This window comes from Pelodiscus sinensis, unplaced genomic scaffold (assembly GCF_049634645.1).
Source record: "Pelodiscus sinensis isolate JC-2024 unplaced genomic scaffold, ASM4963464v1 ctg77, whole genome shotgun sequence".
In the NCBI taxonomy this organism is placed as follows: domain Eukaryota; kingdom Metazoa; phylum Chordata; order Testudines; family Trionychidae; genus Pelodiscus; species Pelodiscus sinensis.
Genome location: NW_027465809.1, coordinates 101,087 through 118,188, shown reverse-complemented (window position 1 = coordinate 118,188; position 17,102 = coordinate 101,087). Strand labels below are relative to the sequence as shown.

At 69.7% G+C, this 17,102-nt stretch overlaps 1 protein-coding gene across 6 annotated transcripts in view; it reads right to left on the bottom strand.

Moving 5' to 3' along the window:
- Window positions 1-17,102, bottom strand: part of SLC4A3 (solute carrier family 4 member 3) — a 112,710-nt gene that overhangs the window by 43,276 nt on the left and 52,332 nt on the right. For all 6 annotated transcript variants that reach the window (XM_075914453.1, XM_075914456.1, XM_075914455.1 and 3 more), the window contains 2 exons: window positions 3,717-3,852; window positions 911-1,091 (listed from right to left, as the gene is read on the bottom strand). In XM_075914453.1, the coding sequence (XP_075770568.1) occupies window positions 911-1,091; window positions 3,717-3,852 (317 nt within the window). The remainder of the gene's footprint in view (window positions 1-910; window positions 1,092-3,716; window positions 3,853-17,102) is intronic.

Genomic DNA, 17,102 nt, shown 5'->3' with positions numbered 1-17,102 from the left:
CCCATACCCAGCACTGGGTCTGACTCCTCCCTTCTAGGGATGCTAGGAAGCGGTTCCTTAGGTAACCGTGGAATCGTTAAGTCTCAGCGGCTACGTGGTTACAGTCTGCAGGTTCTGCGGTGCAAAGCTGATACTGCAGAGCCTGTAGCGCAGCGGTTCCCTGGAAGCAGAGCCTACAGCCAGTGCATGCCGGGGGCTGGCTCTGGGGCACCTCATTTGACCCCGTCAGTGGTGTCCCAGAGCATCCTGTCTCTGGCCATCGGAGGCCATGCTGCTGATTGCAAACGTCTCCAAGGTGCCAAGCAACCCCCCGCTGCTGTGAGCAACCCCCCGCTGCTGTGAGCAGCCCCCCACTGCTGTGAGCAGCCCCCCACTGCTGTGCTCTTCTCCATTCAGGGGGCTGGCAAGCTCCAAAACGCAGCCTGATGTCACTCGACAGTTACTCCCTCCCTTGCCATCGGGGCACATCGCCCCCAGGCCCTGGAAGGAGCTGGCTCCTGGCTTTAACCCTGCACCAGTTCCAATCCTCAACCCTCGTCCCTGCCCGGCTCCCTTCCAGCCTCCTCGTCAACCTTTGCAGCACCAGGCAGGTCGTCCGGAGTGGGAGCTGCAGCGTTGTCCGGCCCAGCCTGCCACTGCCTGGAGAGCGGTCTCACACCACACCATGCGGCCACCATCTCGCAGACATGGGAGTCTGCAAGCAGGCCCCTCCACCCACGTTTAAGCATCTAAATAAGTGACCTGGGTTCTAAGTGCTGGTTGCCTGCAGCTGCTGGGCGCTCGGCTCTCTTCCTCCAACGCCTGCCTCGGGTTCAGAGGCTCCTCCCAGGCCTGTGCTGAGTGTCCCACCCCAGCTCCCTGCCACGGCAGGCCCAGGGCCAAGCAGGAACGCGCAAGCCCCTGCCCTCACCTCTCTGCACTCGGAGTCCTGGGCCCGGGGGTCCAGCATCTCGATGCGCTCCTCGCCCATCAGGGGCAGGCACGTGTCGCCCGCGTGGTTGTGGTTGTGATGGTGGTTGCCCGCTATCGAATTGACACTGGAGCTGGAGTGGTTGTGCGGAAAGAACCCCTCCTTCTCGTCATTGGGGTGGCTGGAAAGGAGACGGCTAGTGGGAGTCAATGGGGTGGGCTGCCCGCCGGCCTCCTCTCTCAGACAGGGCTGGCAGAAGGGTGCCGGCAGCGGGAGACTCATGGGCGCACGGTCCTGAGTGGGCACGAAGAATTCCTTCCTCTCGCGCCAGAAACGTGGGGTCCCCCTCGCAGATGCCTGCAGCCTGGATAGGCCCCGGGCGTGGAGGGAGCAGGGAGGGCTGGGAGCCAGCAGCCCAGACCCCCGCTGAGTGTGAGGAAGGGCTGTGGCTCGGCTGGAGCAGAGCAGGGCTGGGCGCCTGCACCATGGCAGCTTTGCAAGAACCAGGAACACGTCTCTGCAGGACGCTGCTCTCTGCTCGCCCCCACAACCCCTCTCTGCCCCACTCGAGTCCTGTTCCTCATCACTGCCTGGCCCCACAGGCCCCACCTCAGGGCCTGCTTCCTCGCCCACGGGCCTCTGGGTGTCCAGTGGGAGCGTCCCTCTCCAGTCACCCTTCCCCTGGCAGCCTCGGCAGCCCTTTCCCGAGGGCCCTTGGCTAGATGAGGAAGTTGCTCACCTTGTGCAGTAACGGGGGGGGGGGGGTTCGCCGAGAGGCGTGTCCCTGTGGGTGCTGCACGCGGGTGCCATCGGGGACTTTAGCCTAGCAGTGCCTCCCACGTCGCGCACACTCCTCCCCCACCCCCCCCTCACCCCGCCCCCACCCCCCACACTCCTCCCCCGCCCTCCCCTCACCCCGCCCCCACCCCCCACACTCCTCCCCCGCCCTCCCCTCACCCCACCCCCACACTCCTCCCCCGCCCCCCCTCACCCCGCCCCCGTCGCGCACACTCCTCCCCCGCCCCCCCTCACCCTGCCCCCACCCCCCACACTCCTCCCCCGCCACCCCTCACCCCGCCCCCACCCCCCACACCCCACACTCCTCCCCCGCCACCCCTCACCCCGCCCCCACCCCCCACACTCCTCCCCCGCCACCCCTCACCCCGCCCCCACCCCCGACACCCCACACTCCTCCCCCGCCGCCCCTCACCCCGCCCCCACCCCCCACACCCCCCACTCCTCCCCCGCCACCCCTCACCCCGCCCCACCCCCCACTCCTCCCCCGCCACCCCTCACCCCGCCCCCACCCCCCACTCCTCCCCCGCCACCCCTCACCCCGCCCCCACCCCCCCACTCCACCCCCCCACACTCCTCCCCCACCACCCCTCACCCCGCCCCCACCCCCCACTCCTCCCCCGCCGCCCCTCACCCTGCCCCCACCCCCCCACTCCACCCCCCCACACTCCTCCCCCGCCACCCCTCACCCCGCCCCCACCCCCCACTCCTCCCCCGCCACCCCTCACCCCGCCCCCGTCGCGCACACTCCTCCCCCGCCCCCCCTCACCCCGCCCCCACCCCCCACACTCCTCCCCTGCCGCCCCTCACCCCGCCCCCACCCCCCACACCCCACACTCCTCCCCCGCCGCCCCTCACCCCGCCCCCACCCCCCACACCCCCCACTCCTCCCCCGCCACCCCTCACCCCGCCCCCACCCCCCACTCCTCCCCCGCCACCCCTCACCCCGCCCCCACCCCCCACTCCACCCCCCCACACTCCTCCCCCGCCACCCCTCACCCCGCCCCCACCCCCCCACACTCCTCCCCCACCCCCCCACACTCCTCCCCCACCACCCCGCCACCCCCCACCCCCCACACTCCTCCCCCGCCACCCCTCACCCCGCCCCACCCCCCACACTCTTCCCCCGCCACCCCTCACACCGCCCCCACCCTCCACACTCCTCCCCCGCCACCCCTCACACCGCCCCCACCCCCCACACTCCTCCCCCTCCACCCCTCTGCTCCTTCCTCCCCCCTCCACCCCCACACTCCTCCCCCCTCCGTCTACGTCCCACACTCCTCCATCTCCACCCCTCACCCCAACTCCACCCCTCTGCTCCTACCTCCCCCCTTCACCCCCACACTCCTCCCCCCTCCCACTACCTCCCACACTTCTCCCCCTCCACCCCTCACCCCAACCCCACCCTCTGCTCCTTCCTCCCCCCTTTATCACCACACTCCTTCCCCCTCCTCTACCTCCCACACTCCTCCTCCTCCACCCTTCCCCCCCACCCCCTGCACTCCTCCCCCCTCCACCCCTCACACCGCCCCCAACCCCACACTCCTCCCACTCCACATCCCACACTCCTCCCCCTCCACCCCTCACTCCACCCCCACCCCTCTGCTCCTTCCTCCCCCCTTTACCCCCACACTACTTCCCCTTCCTCTACCTTTCCCCCCATCCCCCACACTCCTCCCCCCTCCACCCATCGCACTGCCCCCACCCCCACAGTCCTCCCCCTCCACCCCTCACCCCACCCCCACCCCTCTGCTCCTTCCTCCCCCTTCACCCCCACACTCCTCCTCCCTCCCTCTACCTCCGACACTCCTCCCCCTCCACCACTCACCCCACTCCCACCCCTCTGCTCTTTCTCCTCCCCCCACCCACACTTCTCCCCATCCACCCCTCCCCCCACTCCCACCCATCTGCTCCTTCCTTCCTCCCTCCCTCCACCCCCCACATCCCTCCCCCCTCCACCCCTCACGCCACCCCCACGCTCCTCCCCCCTCCTCCCTCCCTGCCTGCCTACCTGTGCTTGAGCAGCAGGGCCCGCAGCACATTGGCTCTGTCCTCCTCTTTGATCTGGTCCGAGATAATCATGGTCTCCACGACCAGGTGAGCAATGCCAGGCAGGGTGGTCTGCTCCAGGTCCAGCAGCACGGCACCTGAGGGAGCGAGGGGAAGCGCGCTGCTCACCAGGCCCAGCTGCAGCCGGCCCAGGCGTAGGGTCGCCAGCTGGAGACAGCAAGCCCAGCACGGCCAACAGGCGAGGCCCCGGGGCGGCCCCTCTCCCATGGGCAGCGCACCAGCGCCAGCCCCCTTCTCACACTCACCCCGCCAGCCTTCGCTCACCAGTCGCTCACTCAGTCAGGGGGCGGCCCCTCTCCCATGGGCAGCGCACAAGCGCCAGCCCCCTTCTCACACTCACCCCCGCCAGCCTTCGCTCACCAGTCGCTCACTCGGTCAGGGCCCAGCCCCTCTCCCATGGGCAGCGCACCAGCGCCAGCCCCCTTCTCACACTCACCCCGCCAGCCTTCGCTCACCAGTCGCTCACTCAGTCAGGGGGCGGCCCCTCTCCCATGGGCAGCGCACAAGCGCCAGCCCCCTTCTCACACTCACCCCCGCCAGCCTTCGCTCACCAGTCGCTCACTCGGTCAGGGGGCGGCCCCTCTCCCATGGGCAGCGCACAAGCGCCAGCCCCCTTCTCACACTCACCCCCGCCAGCCTTCGCTCACCAGTCGCTCACTCGGTCAGGGGGCGGCCCCTCTCCCATGGGCAGCGCACAAGCGCCAGCCCCCTTCTCACACTCACCCCCGCCAGCCTTCGCTCACCAGTCGCTCACTCGGTCAGGGGGCGGCCCCTCTCCCATGGGCAGCACACAAGCGCCAGCCCCCTTCTCACACTCACCCCCGCCAGCCTTCGCTCACCAGTCGCTCACTCAGACAGGGCCCGGCCCCTCTCCCATGGGCAGCACACAAGCACCAGCCCCCTTCTCACACTCACCCCCGCCAGCCTTCGCTCACCAGTCGCTCACTCAGACAGGGCCCGGCCCCTCTCCCATGGGCAGCGCACAAGCGCCAGCCCCCTTCTCACACTCACCCCCGCCAGCCTTCGCTCACCAGTCGCTCACTCGGTCAGGGGGCGGCCCCTCTCCCATGGGCAGCACACAAGCGCCAGCCCCCTTCTCACACTCACCCCCGCCAGCCTTCGCTCACCAGTCGCTCACTCGGTCAGGGCCCGGCCCCTCTCCCATGGGCAGCACACAAGCGCCAGCCCCCTTCTCACACTCACCCCCGCCAGCCTTCGCTCACCAGTCGCTCACTCAGACAGGGCCCGGCCCCTCTCCCATGGGCAGCGCACAAGCGCCAGCCCCCTTCTCACACTCACCCCCGCCAGCCTTCGCTCACCAGTCGCTCACTCGGTCAGGGGGCGGCCCCTCTCCCATGGGCAGCACACAAGCGCCAGCCCCCTTCTCACACTCACCCCCGCCAGCCTTCGCTCACCAGTCGCTCACTCGGTCAGGGCCCGGCCCCTCTCCCATGGGCAGCACACAAGCGCCAGCCCCCTTCTCACACTCACCCCCGCCAGCCTTCGCTCACCAGTCGCTCACTCGGTCAGGGGGCGGCCCCTCTCCCATGGGCAGCACACAAGCGCCAGCCCCCTTCTCACACTCACCCCCGCCAGCCTTCGCTCACCAGTCGCTCACTCGGTCAGGGGGCGGCCCCTCTCCCATGGGCAGCACACCAGCGCCAGCCCCCTTCTCACACTCACCCCCGCCAGCCTTCACTCACCAGTCGCTCACTCGGTCAGGGCCCAGCCCCTCTCCCATGGGCAGCGCACCAGCGCCAGCCCTCTTCTCACACTCACCCCCGCCAGCCTTCACTCACCAGTCACTCACTCGGTCAGGGCCCGGCCCCTCTCCCATGGGCAGCGCACAAGCGCCAGCCCCCTTCTCACACTCATCCCCGCCAGCCTTCGCTCACCAGTCGCTCACTCGGTCAGGGGCGGCCCCTCTCCCATGGGCAGCACACAAGCGCCAGCCCCCTTCTCACACTCACCCCCGCCAGCCTTCGCTCACCAGTCGCTCACTCGGTCAGGGCCCAGCCCCTCTCCCATGGGCAGCGCACCAGCGCCAGCCCCCTTCTCACACTCACCCCGCCAGCATTCGCTCACCAGTCGCTCACGCGGTCAGGGGGCGGCCCCTCTCCCATGGGCAGCGCACAAGCGCCAGCCCCCTTCTCACACTCACCCCGCCAGCATTCGCTCACCAGTCGCTCACTCGGTCAGGGCCCAGCCCCTCTCCCATGGGCAGCACACAAGCGCCAGCCCCCTTCTCACACTCACCCCCGCCAGCATTCGCTCACCAGTCGCTCACTCGGTCAGGGCCCAGCCCCTCTCCCATGGGCAGCACACAAGCGCCAGCCCCCTTCTCACACTCACCCCCGCCAGCCTTCGCTCACCAGTCGCTCACTCGGTCAGGGGGCGGCCCCTCTCCCATGGGCAGCGCACAAGCGCCAGCCCCCTTCTCACACTCACCCCGCCAGCATTCGCTCACCAGTCGCTCACTCGGTCAGGGCCCAGCCCCTCTCCCATGGGCAGCACACAAGCGCCAGCCCCCTTCTCACACTCACCCCCGCCAGCCTTCGCTCACCAGTCGCTCACTCGGTCAGGGCCCGGCCCCTCTCCCATGGGCAGCACACAAGCGCCAGCCCCCTTCTCACACTCACCCCCGCCAGCCTTCGCTCGCCAGTCGCTCACTCGGTCAGGGCCCGGCCCCTCTCCCATGGGCAGCGCACAAGCGCCAGCCCCCTTCTCACACTCACCCCCGCCAGCATTCGCTCACCAGTCGCTCACTCGGTCAGGGGGCGGCCCCTCTCCCATGGGCAGCACACAAGCGCCAGCCCCCTTCTCACACTCACCCCGCCAGCATTCGCTCACCAGTCGCTCACTCGGTCAGGGGGCGGCCCCTCTCCCATGGGCAGCACACAAGCGCCAGCCCCCTTCTCACACTCACCCCCACCAGCCTTCACTCACCAGTCGCTCACTCGGTCAGGGCCTGGCCCCTCTCCCATGGGCAGCACACAAGCGCCAGCCCCCTTCTCACACTCACCCCCGCCAGCCTTCGCTCACCAGTCGCTCACTCGGTCAGGGCCCAGCCCCTCTCCCATGGGCAGCACACAAGCGCCAGCCCCCTTCTCACACTCACCCCCGCCAGCCTTCGCTCACCAGTCGCTCACTCGGTTAGGGCCTGGCCCCTCTCCCATGGGCAGCGCACCAGTGCCAGCCCCCTTCTCACACTCACCCCCGCCAGCCTTCGCTCACCAGTCGCTCACTCGGTCAGGGGCGGCCCCTCTCCCATGGGCAGCACACAAGCGCCAGCCCCCTTCTCACACTCACCCCCGCCAGCATTCGCTCACCAGTCGCTCACTCGGTCAGGGCCCAGCCCCTCTCCCATGGGCAGCACACAAGCGCCAGCCCCCTTCTCACACTCAGCCCCGCCAGCCTTCGCTCGCCAGTCGCTCACTCGGTCAGGGCCCAGCCCCTCTCCCATGGGCAGCGCACAAGCGCCAGCCCCCTTCTCACACTCACCCCCGCCAGCCTTCGCTCACCAGTCGCTCACTCGGTCAAGGCCAAGCCCCTCTCCCATGGGCAGCACACAAGCGCCAGCCCCCTTCTCACACTCACCCCCGCCAGCCTTCGCTCACCAGTCGCTCACTCGGTTAGGGCCCGGCCCCTCTCCCATGGGCAGCGCACAAGCGCCAGCCCCCTTCTCACACTCACCCCCGCCAGCCTTCGCTCACCAGTCGCTCACTCGGTCAGGGGCGGCCCCTCTCCCATGGGAAGCGCACCAGCGCCAGCCCCCTTCTCACACTCACCCCGCCAGCCTTCGCTCGCCAGTCGCTCACTCGGTCAGGGGGCGGCCCCTCTCCCATGGGCAGCACACAAGCGCCAGCCCCCTTCTCACACTCACCCCGCCAGCCTTCGCTCACCAGTCGCTCACTCGGTCAGGGGGCGGCCCCTCTCCCATGGGCAGCACACAAGCGCCAGCCCCCTTCTCACACTCACCCCCGCCAGCCTTCGCTCACCAGTCGCTCACTCAGACAGGGCCCGGCCCCTCTCCCATGGGCAGCACACAAGCACCAGCCCCCTTCTCACACTCACCCCCGCCAGCCTTCGCTCACCAGTCGCTCACTCAGACAGGGCCCGGCCCCTCTCCCATGGGCAGCGCACAAGCGCCAGCCCCCTTCTCACACTCACCCCCGCCAGCCTTCGCTCACCAGTCGCTCACTCGGTCAGGGGGCGGCCCCTCTCCCATGGGCAGCACACAAGCGCCAGCCCCCTTCTCACACACACCCCCGCCAGCCTTCGCTCACCAGTCGCTCACTCGGTCAGGGCCCGGCCCCTCTCCCATGGGCAGCGCACCAGCGCCAGCCCCCTTCTCACACTCACCCCCGCCAGCCTTCGCTCACCAGTCGCTCACTCGGTCAGGGCCCAGCCCCTCTCCCATGGGCAGCGCACCAGCGCCAGCCCTCTTCTCACACTCACCCCCGCCAGCCTTCACTCACCAGTCACTCACTCGGTCAGGGCCCGGCCCCTCTCCCATGGGCAGCGCACAAGCGCCAGCCCCCTTCTCACACTCATCCCCGCCAGCCTTCGCTCACCAGTCGCTCACTCGGTCAGGGGCGGCCCCTCTCCCATGGGCAGCACACAAGCGCCAGCCCCCTTCTCACACTCACCCCCGCCAGCCTTCGCTCACCAGTCGCTCACTCGGTCAGGGCCCAGCCCCTCTCCCATGGGCAGCGCACCAGCGCCAGCCCCCTTCTCACACTCACCCCGCCAGCATTCGCTCACCAGTCGCTCACGCGGTCAGGGGGCGGCCCCTCTCCCATGGGCAGCGCACAAGCGCCAGCCCCCTTCTCACACTCACCCCGCCAGCATTCGCTCACCAGTCGCTCACTCGGTCAGGGCCCAGCCCCTCTCCCATGGGCAGCACACAAGCGCCAGCCCCCTTCTCACACTCACCCCCGCCAGCATTCGCTCACCAGTCGCTCACTCGGTCAGGGCCCAGCCCCTCTCCCATGGGCAGCACACAAGCGCCAGCCCCCTTCTCACACTCACCCCCGCCAGCCTTCGCTCACCAGTCGCTCACTCGGTCAGGGCCCGGCCCCTCTCCCATGGGCAGCACACAAGCGCCAGCCCCCTTCTCACACTCACCCCCGCCAGCCTTCGCTCACCAGTCGCTCACTCAGACAGGGCCCGGCCCCTCTCCCATGGGCAGCGCACAAGCGCCAGCCCCCTTCTCACACTCACCCCCGCCAGCCTTCGCTCACCAGTCGCTCACTCGGTCAGGGGGCGGCCCCTCTCCCATGGGCAGCACACAAGCGCCAGCCCCCTTCTCACACTCACCCCCGCCAGCCTTCGCTCACCAGTCGCTCACTCGGTCAGGGCCCGGCCCCTCTCCCATGGGCAGCACACAAGCGCCAGCCCCCTTCTCACACTCACCCCCGCCAGCCTTCGCTCACCAGTCGCTCACTCGGTCAGGGGGCGGCCCCTCTCCCATGGGCAGCACACAAGCGCCAGCCCCCTTCTCACACTCACCCCCGCCAGCCTTCGCTCACCAGTCGCTCACTCGGTCAGGGGGCGGCCCCTCTCCCATGGGCAGCACACCAGCGCCAGCCCCCTTCTCACACTCACCCCCGCCAGCCTTCACTCACCAGTCGCTCACTCGGTCAGGGCCCAGCCCCTCTCCCATGGGCAGCGCACCAGCGCCAGCCCTCTTCTCACACTCACCCCCGCCAGCCTTCACTCACCAGTCACTCACTCGGTCAGGGCCCGGCCCCTCTCCCATGGGCAGCGCACAAGCGCCAGCCCCCTTCTCACACTCATCCCCGCCAGCCTTCGCTCACCAGTCGCTCACTCGGTCAGGGGCGGCCCCTCTCCCATGGGCAGCACACAAGCGCCAGCCCCCTTCTCACACTCACCCCCGCCAGCCTTCGCTCACCAGTCGCTCACTCGGTCAGGGCCCAGCCCCTCTCCCATGGGCAGCGCACCAGCGCCAGCCCCCTTCTCACACTCACCCCGCCAGCATTCGCTCACCAGTCGCTCACGCGGTCAGGGGGCGGCCCCTCTCCCATGGGCAGCGCACAAGCGCCAGCCCCCTTCTCACACTCACCCCGCCAGCATTCGCTCACCAGTCGCTCACTCGGTCAGGGCCCAGCCCCTCTCCCATGGGCAGCACACAAGCGCCAGCCCCCTTCTCACACTCACCCCCGCCAGCATTCGCTCACCAGTCGCTCACTCGGTCAGGGCCCAGCCCCTCTCCCATGGGCAGCACACAAGCGCCAGCCCCCTTCTCACACTCACCCCCGCCAGCCTTCGCTCACCAGTCGCTCACTCGGTCAGGGGGCGGCCCCTCTCCCATGGGCAGCGCACAAGCGCCAGCCCCCTTCTCACACTCACCCCGCCAGCATTCGCTCACCAGTCGCTCACTCGGTCAGGGCCCAGCCCCTCTCCCATGGGCAGCACACAAGCGCCAGCCCCCTTCTCACACTCACCCCCGCCAGCCTTCGCTCACCAGTCGCTCACTCGGTCAGGGCCCGGCCCCTCTCCCATGGGCAGCACACAAGCGCCAGCCCCCTTCTCACACTCACCCCCGCCAGCCTTCGCTCGCCAGTCGCTCACTCGGTCAGGGCCCGGCCCCTCTCCCATGGGCAGCGCACAAGCGCCAGCCCCCTTCTCACACTCACCCCCGCCAGCATTCGCTCACCAGTCGCTCACTCGGTCAGGGGGCGGCCCCTCTCCCATGGGCAGCACACAAGCGCCAGCCCCCTTCTCACACTCACCCCGCCAGCATTCGCTCACCAGTCGCTCACTCGGTCAGGGGGCGGCCCCTCTCCCATGGGCAGCACACAAGCGCCAGCCCCCTTCTCACACTCACCCCCACCAGCCTTCACTCACCAGTCGCTCACTCGGTCAGGGCCTGGCCCCTCTCCCATGGGCAGCACACAAGCGCCAGCCCCCTTCTCACACTCACCCCCGCCAGCCTTCGCTCACCAGTCGCTCACTCGGTCAGGGCCCAGCCCCTCTCCCATGGGCAGCACACAAGCGCCAGCCCCCTTCTCACACTCACCCCCGCCAGCCTTCGCTCACCAGTCGCTCACTCGGTTAGGGCCTGGCCCCTCTCCCATGGGCAGCGCACCAGTGCCAGCCCCCTTCTCACACTCACCCCCGCCAGCCTTCGCTCACCAGTCGCTCACTCGGTCAGGGGCGGCCCCTCTCCCATGGGCAGCACACAAGCGCCAGCCCCCTTCTCACACTCACCCCCGCCAGCATTCGCTCACCAGTCGCTCACTCGGTCAGGGCCCAGCCCCTCTCCCATGGGCAGCACACAAGCGCCAGCCCCCTTCTCACACTCAGCCCCGCCAGCCTTCGCTCGCCAGTCGCTCACTCGGTCAGGGCCCAGCCCCTCTCCCATGGGCAGCGCACAAGCGCCAGCCCCCTTCTCACACTCACCCCCGCCAGCCTTCGCTCACCAGTCGCTCACTCGGTCAAGGCCAAGCCCCTCTCCCATGGGCAGCACACAAGCGCCAGCCCCCTTCTCACACTCACCCCCGCCAGCCTTCGCTCACCAGTCGCTCACTCGGTTAGGGCCCGGCCCCTCTCCCATGGGCAGCGCACAAGCGCCAGCCCCCTTCTCACACTCACCCCCGCCAGCCTTCGCTCACCAGTCGCTCACTCGGTCAGGGGCGGCCCCTCTCCCATGGGAAGCGCACCAGCGCCAGCCCCCTTCTCACACTCACCCCGCCAGCCTTCGCTCGCCAGTCGCTCACTCGGTCAGGGGGCGGCCCCTCTCCCATGGGCAGCACACAAGCGCCAGCCCCCTTCTCACACTCACCCCGCCAGCCTTCGCTCACCAGTCGCTCACTCGGTCAGGGGGCGGCCCCTCTCCCATGGGCAGCACACAAGCGCCAGCCCCCTTCTCACACTCACCCCCGCCAGCCTTCGCTCACCAGTCGCTCACTCAGACAGGGCCCGGCCCCTCTCCCATGGGCAGCACACAAGCACCAGCCCCCTTCTCACACTCACCCCCGCCAGCCTTCGCTCACCAGTCGCTCACTCAGACAGGGCCCGGCCCCTCTCCCATGGGCAGCGCACAAGCGCCAGCCCCCTTCTCACACTCACCCCCGCCAGCCTTCGCTCACCAGTCGCTCACTCGGTCAGGGGGCGGCCCCTCTCCCATGGGCAGCACACAAGCGCCAGCCCCCTTCTCACACACACCCCCGCCAGCCTTCGCTCACCAGTCGCTCACTCGGTCAGGGCCCGGCCCCTCTCCCATGGGCAGCGCACCAGCGCCAGCCCCCTTCTCACACTCACCCCCGCCAGCCTTCGCTCACCAGTCGCTCACTCGGTCAGGGCCCAGCCCCTCTCCCATGGGCAGCGCACCAGCGCCAGCCCTCTTCTCACACTCACCCCCGCCAGCCTTCACTCACCAGTCACTCACTCGGTCAGGGCCCGGCCCCTCTCCCATGGGCAGCGCACAAGCGCCAGCCCCCTTCTCACACTCATCCCCGCCAGCCTTCGCTCACCAGTCGCTCACTCGGTCAGGGGCGGCCCCTCTCCCATGGGCAGCACACAAGCGCCAGCCCCCTTCTCACACTCACCCCCGCCAGCCTTCGCTCACCAGTCGCTCACTCGGTCAGGGCCCAGCCCCTCTCCCATGGGCAGCGCACCAGCGCCAGCCCCCTTCTCACACTCACCCCGCCAGCATTCGCTCACCAGTCGCTCACGCGGTCAGGGGGCGGCCCCTCTCCCATGGGCAGCGCACAAGCGCCAGCCCCCTTCTCACACTCACCCCGCCAGCATTCGCTCACCAGTCGCTCACTCGGTCAGGGCCCAGCCCCTCTCCCATGGGCAGCACACAAGCGCCAGCCCCCTTCTCACACTCACCCCCGCCAGCATTCGCTCACCAGTCGCTCACTCGGTCAGGGCCCAGCCCCTCTCCCATGGGCAGCACACAAGCGCCAGCCCCCTTCTCACACTCACCCCCGCCAGCCTTCGCTCACCAGTCGCTCACTCGGTCAGGGGGCGGCCCCTCTCCCATGGGCAGCGCACAAGCGCCAGCCCCCTTCTCACACTCACCCCGCCAGCATTCGCTCACCAGTCGCTCACTCGGTCAGGGCCCAGCCCCTCTCCCATGGGCAGCACACAAGCGCCAGCCCCCTTCTCACACTCACCCCCGCCAGCCTTCGCTCACCAGTCGCTCACTCAGACAGGGCCCGGCCCCTCTCCCATGGGCAGCACACAAGCGCCAGCCCCCTTCTCACACTCACCCCCGCCAGCATTCGCTCACCAGTCGCTCACTCAGACAGGGCCCGGCCCCTCTCCCATGGGCAGCACACAAGCGCCAGCCCCCTTCTCACACTCACCCCGCCAGCCTTCGCTCACCAGTCGCTCACTCGGTCAGGGGGCGGCCCCTCTCCCATGGGCAGCACACAAGCGCCAGCCCCCTTCTCACACTCACCCCCGCCAGCCTTCGCTCACCAGTCGCTCACTCGGTCAGGGCCCGGCCCCTCTCCCATGGGCAGCACACAAGCGCCAGCCCCCTTCCCACACTCACCCCCGCCAGCCTTCGCTCGCCAGTCGCTCACTCGGTCAGGGCCCGGCCCCTCTCCCATGGGCAGCGCACAAGCGCCAGCCCCCTTCTCACACTCACCCCCGCCAGCATTCGCTCGCCAGTCGCTCACTCGGTCAGGGGGCGGCCCCTCTCCCATGGGCAGCACACAAGCGCCAGCCCCCTTCTCACACTCACCCCGCCAGCATTCGCTCGCCAGTCGCTCACTCGGTCAGGGGGCGGCCCCTCTCCCATGGGCAGCGCACCAGCGCCAGCCCCCTTCTCACACTCACCCCCGCCAGCCTTCGCTCACCAGTCGCTCACTCGGTCAGGGCCCGGCCCCTCTCCCATGGGCAGCACACAAGCGCCAGCCCCCTTCTCACACTCACCCCCACCAGCCTTCCCTCACCAGTCGCTCACTCGGTCAGGGCCTGGCCCCTCTCCCATGGGCAGCACACAAGCGCCAGCCCCCTTCTCACACTCACCCCCGCCAGCCTTCGCTCACCAGTCGCTCACTCGGTCAGGGCCCAGCCCCTCTCCCATGGGCAGCACACAAGCGCCAGCCCCCTTCTCACACTCACCCCCGCCAGCCTTCGCTCACCAGTCGCTCACTCGGTTAGGGCCTGGCCCCTCTCCCATGGGCAGCGCACCAGTGCCAGCCCCCTTCTCACACTCACCCCCGCCAGCCTTCGCTCACCAGTCGCTCACTCGGTCAGGGGCGGCCCCTCTCCCATGGGCAGCACACAAGCGCCAGCCCCCTTCTCACACTCACCCCCGCCAGCATTCGCTCACCAGTCGCTCACTCGGTCAGGGCCCAGCCCCTCTCCCATGGGCAGCACACAAGCGCCAGCCCCCTTCTCACACTCAGCCCCGCCAGCCTTCGCTCGCCAGTCGCTCACTCGGTCAGGGCCCAGCCCCTCTCCCATGGGCAGCGCACAAGCGCCAGCCCCCTTCTCACACTCACCCCCGCCAGCCTTCGCTCACCAGTCGCTCACTCGGTCAGGGCCAGGCCCCTCTCCCATGGGCAGCACACAAGCGCCAGCCCCCTTCTCACACTCACCCCCGCCAGCCTTCGCTCACCAGTCGCTCACTCGGTTAGGGCCCGGCCCCTCTCCCATGGGCAGCGCACAAGCGCCAGCCCCCTTCTCACACTCACCCCCGCCAGCCTTCGCTCACCAGTCGCTCACTCGGTCAGGGCCCGGCCCCTCTCCCATGGGCAGCGCACAAGCGCCAGCCCCCTTCTCACACTCACCCCCGCCAGCCTTCGCTCACCAGTCGCTCACTCGGTCAGGGCCCGGCCCCTCTCCCATGGGCAGCGCACCAGCGCCAGCCCCCTTCTCACACTCACCCCGCCAGCCTTCGCTCGCCAGTCGCTCACTCGGTCAGGGGGCGGCCCCTCTCCCATGGGCAGCGCACCAGCGCCAGCCCCCTTCTCACACTCCCCCCCGCCAGCCTTCGCTCACCAGTCGCTCACTCGGTCAGGGCCCAGCCCCTCTCCCATGGGCAGCACACAAGCGCCAGCCCCCTTCTCACACTCACCCCCACCAGCCTTCGCTCACCAGTCGCTCACTCGGTCAGGGGGCGGCCCCTCTCCCATGGGCAGCGCACCAGCGCCAGCCCCCTTCTCACACTCACCCCGCCAGCCTTCGCTCGCCAGTCGCTCACTCGGTCAGGGCCCAGCCCCTCTCCCATGGGCAGCACACAAGCGCCAGCCCCCTTCTCACACTCACTCCCGCCAGCATTCACTCACCAGTCGCTCACTCGGTCAGGGGGCGGCCCCTCTCCCATGGGCAGCGCACAAGCGCCAGCCCCCTTCTCACACTCACCCCCGCCAGCCTTCGCTCACCAGTCGCTCACTCGGTCAGGGCCCAGCCCCTCTCCCATGGGCAGCACACAAGCGCCAGCCCCCTTCTCACACTCACCCCCGCCAGCCTTCGCTCACCAGTCGCTCACTCGGTCAGGGGGCGGCCCCTCTCCCATGGGCAGCGCACAAGCGCCAGCCCCCTTCTCACACTCACCCCCGCCAGCATTCGCTCACCAGTCGCTCACTCAGACAGGGCCCGGCCCCTCTCCCATGGGCAGCGCACAAGCGCCAGCCCCCTTCTCACACTCATCCCCGCCAGCCTTCGCTCACCAGTCGCTCACTCGGTCAGGGGGCGGCCCCTCTCCCATGGGCAGCACACAAGCACCAGCCCCCTTCTCACACTCACCCCCGCCAGCCTTCGCTCACCAGTTGCTCACTCGGTCAGGGCCCGGCCCCTCTCCCATGGGCAGCACACAAGCGCCAGCCCCCTTCTCACACTCACCCCCGCCAGCCTTCGCTCGCCAGTCGCTCACTCGGTCAGGGCCCGGCCCCTCTCCCATGGGCAGCACACAAGCGCCAGCCCCCTTCTCACACTCACCCCCGCCAGCCTTCGCTCGCCAGTCGCTCACTCGGTCAGGGGGCGGCCCCTCTCCCATGGGCAGCACACAAGCGCCAGCCCCCTTCTCACACTCACCCCCGCCAGCCTTCGCTCACCAGTCGCTCACTCGGTCAGGGGGCGGCCCCTCTCCCATGGGCAGCGCACAAGCGCCAGCCCCCTTCTCACACTCACCCCCGCCAGCCTTCGCTCGCCAGTCGCTCACTCGGTGAGGGGGCGGCCCCTCTCCCATGGGCAGCGCACAAGCGCCAGCCCCCTTCTCACACTCACCCCCGCCAGCCTTCGCTCGCCAGTCGCTCACTCGGTCAGGGGGCGGCCCCTCTCCCATGGGCAGCACACAAGCGCCAGCCCCCTTCTCACACTCACCCCCGCCAGCCTTCGCTCGCCAGTCGCTCACTCGGTCAGGGCCCGGCCCCTCTCCCATGGGCAGCGCACAAGCGCCAGCCCCCTTCTCACACTCACCCCCGCCAGCCTTCGCTCACCAGTCGCTCACTCGGTCAGGGGGCGGCCCCTCTCCCATGGGCAGCGCACAAGCGCCAGCCCCCTTCTCACACTCACCCCCGCCAGCCTTCGCTCACCAGTCGCTCACTCGGTCAGGGGGCGGCCCCTCTCCCACGGGCAGCACACAAGCGCCAGCCCCCTTCTCACACTCACCCTCGCCAGCCTTCGCTCACCAGTCGCTCACTCGGTCAGGGGGCGGCCCCTCTCCCACGGGCAGCACACAAGCGCCAGCCCCCTTCTCACACTCACCCTCGCCAGCCTTCGCTCACCAGTCGCTCACTCGGTCAGGGGGCGGCCCCTCTCCCATGGGCAGCGCACAAGCGCCAGCCCCCTTCTCACACTCACCCCCGCCAGCCTTCGCTCACCAGTCGCTCACTCGGTCAGGGCCCGGCCCCTCTCCCATGGGCAGCGCACAAGCGCCAGCCCCCTTCTCACACTCACCCCGCCAGCCTTCGCTCGCCAGTCGCTCACTCGGTCAGGGCCCAGCCCCTCTCCCATGGGCAGCGCACCAGCGCCAGCCCCCTTCTCACACTCACCCCGCCAGCCTTCGCTCGCCAGTCGCTCACTCGGTCAGGGCCCAGCCCCTCTCCCATGGGCAGCGCACCAGCGCCAGCCCCCTTCTCACACTCACCCCCGCCAGCCTTCGCTCACCAGTCGCTCACTCGGTCAGGGGCGGCCCCTCTCCCATGGGCAGCGCACAAGCGCCAGCCCCCTTCTCACACTCACCCCGCCAGCCTTCGCTCACCAGTCGCTCACTCGGTCAGGGCCCGGCCCCTCTCCCATGGGCAGCACACAAGCGCCAACCCCCTTCTCACACTCACCCCGCCAGCCTTCGCTCACCAGTCGCTCACTCGGTCAGGGCCCGGCCCCTCTCCCATGGGCA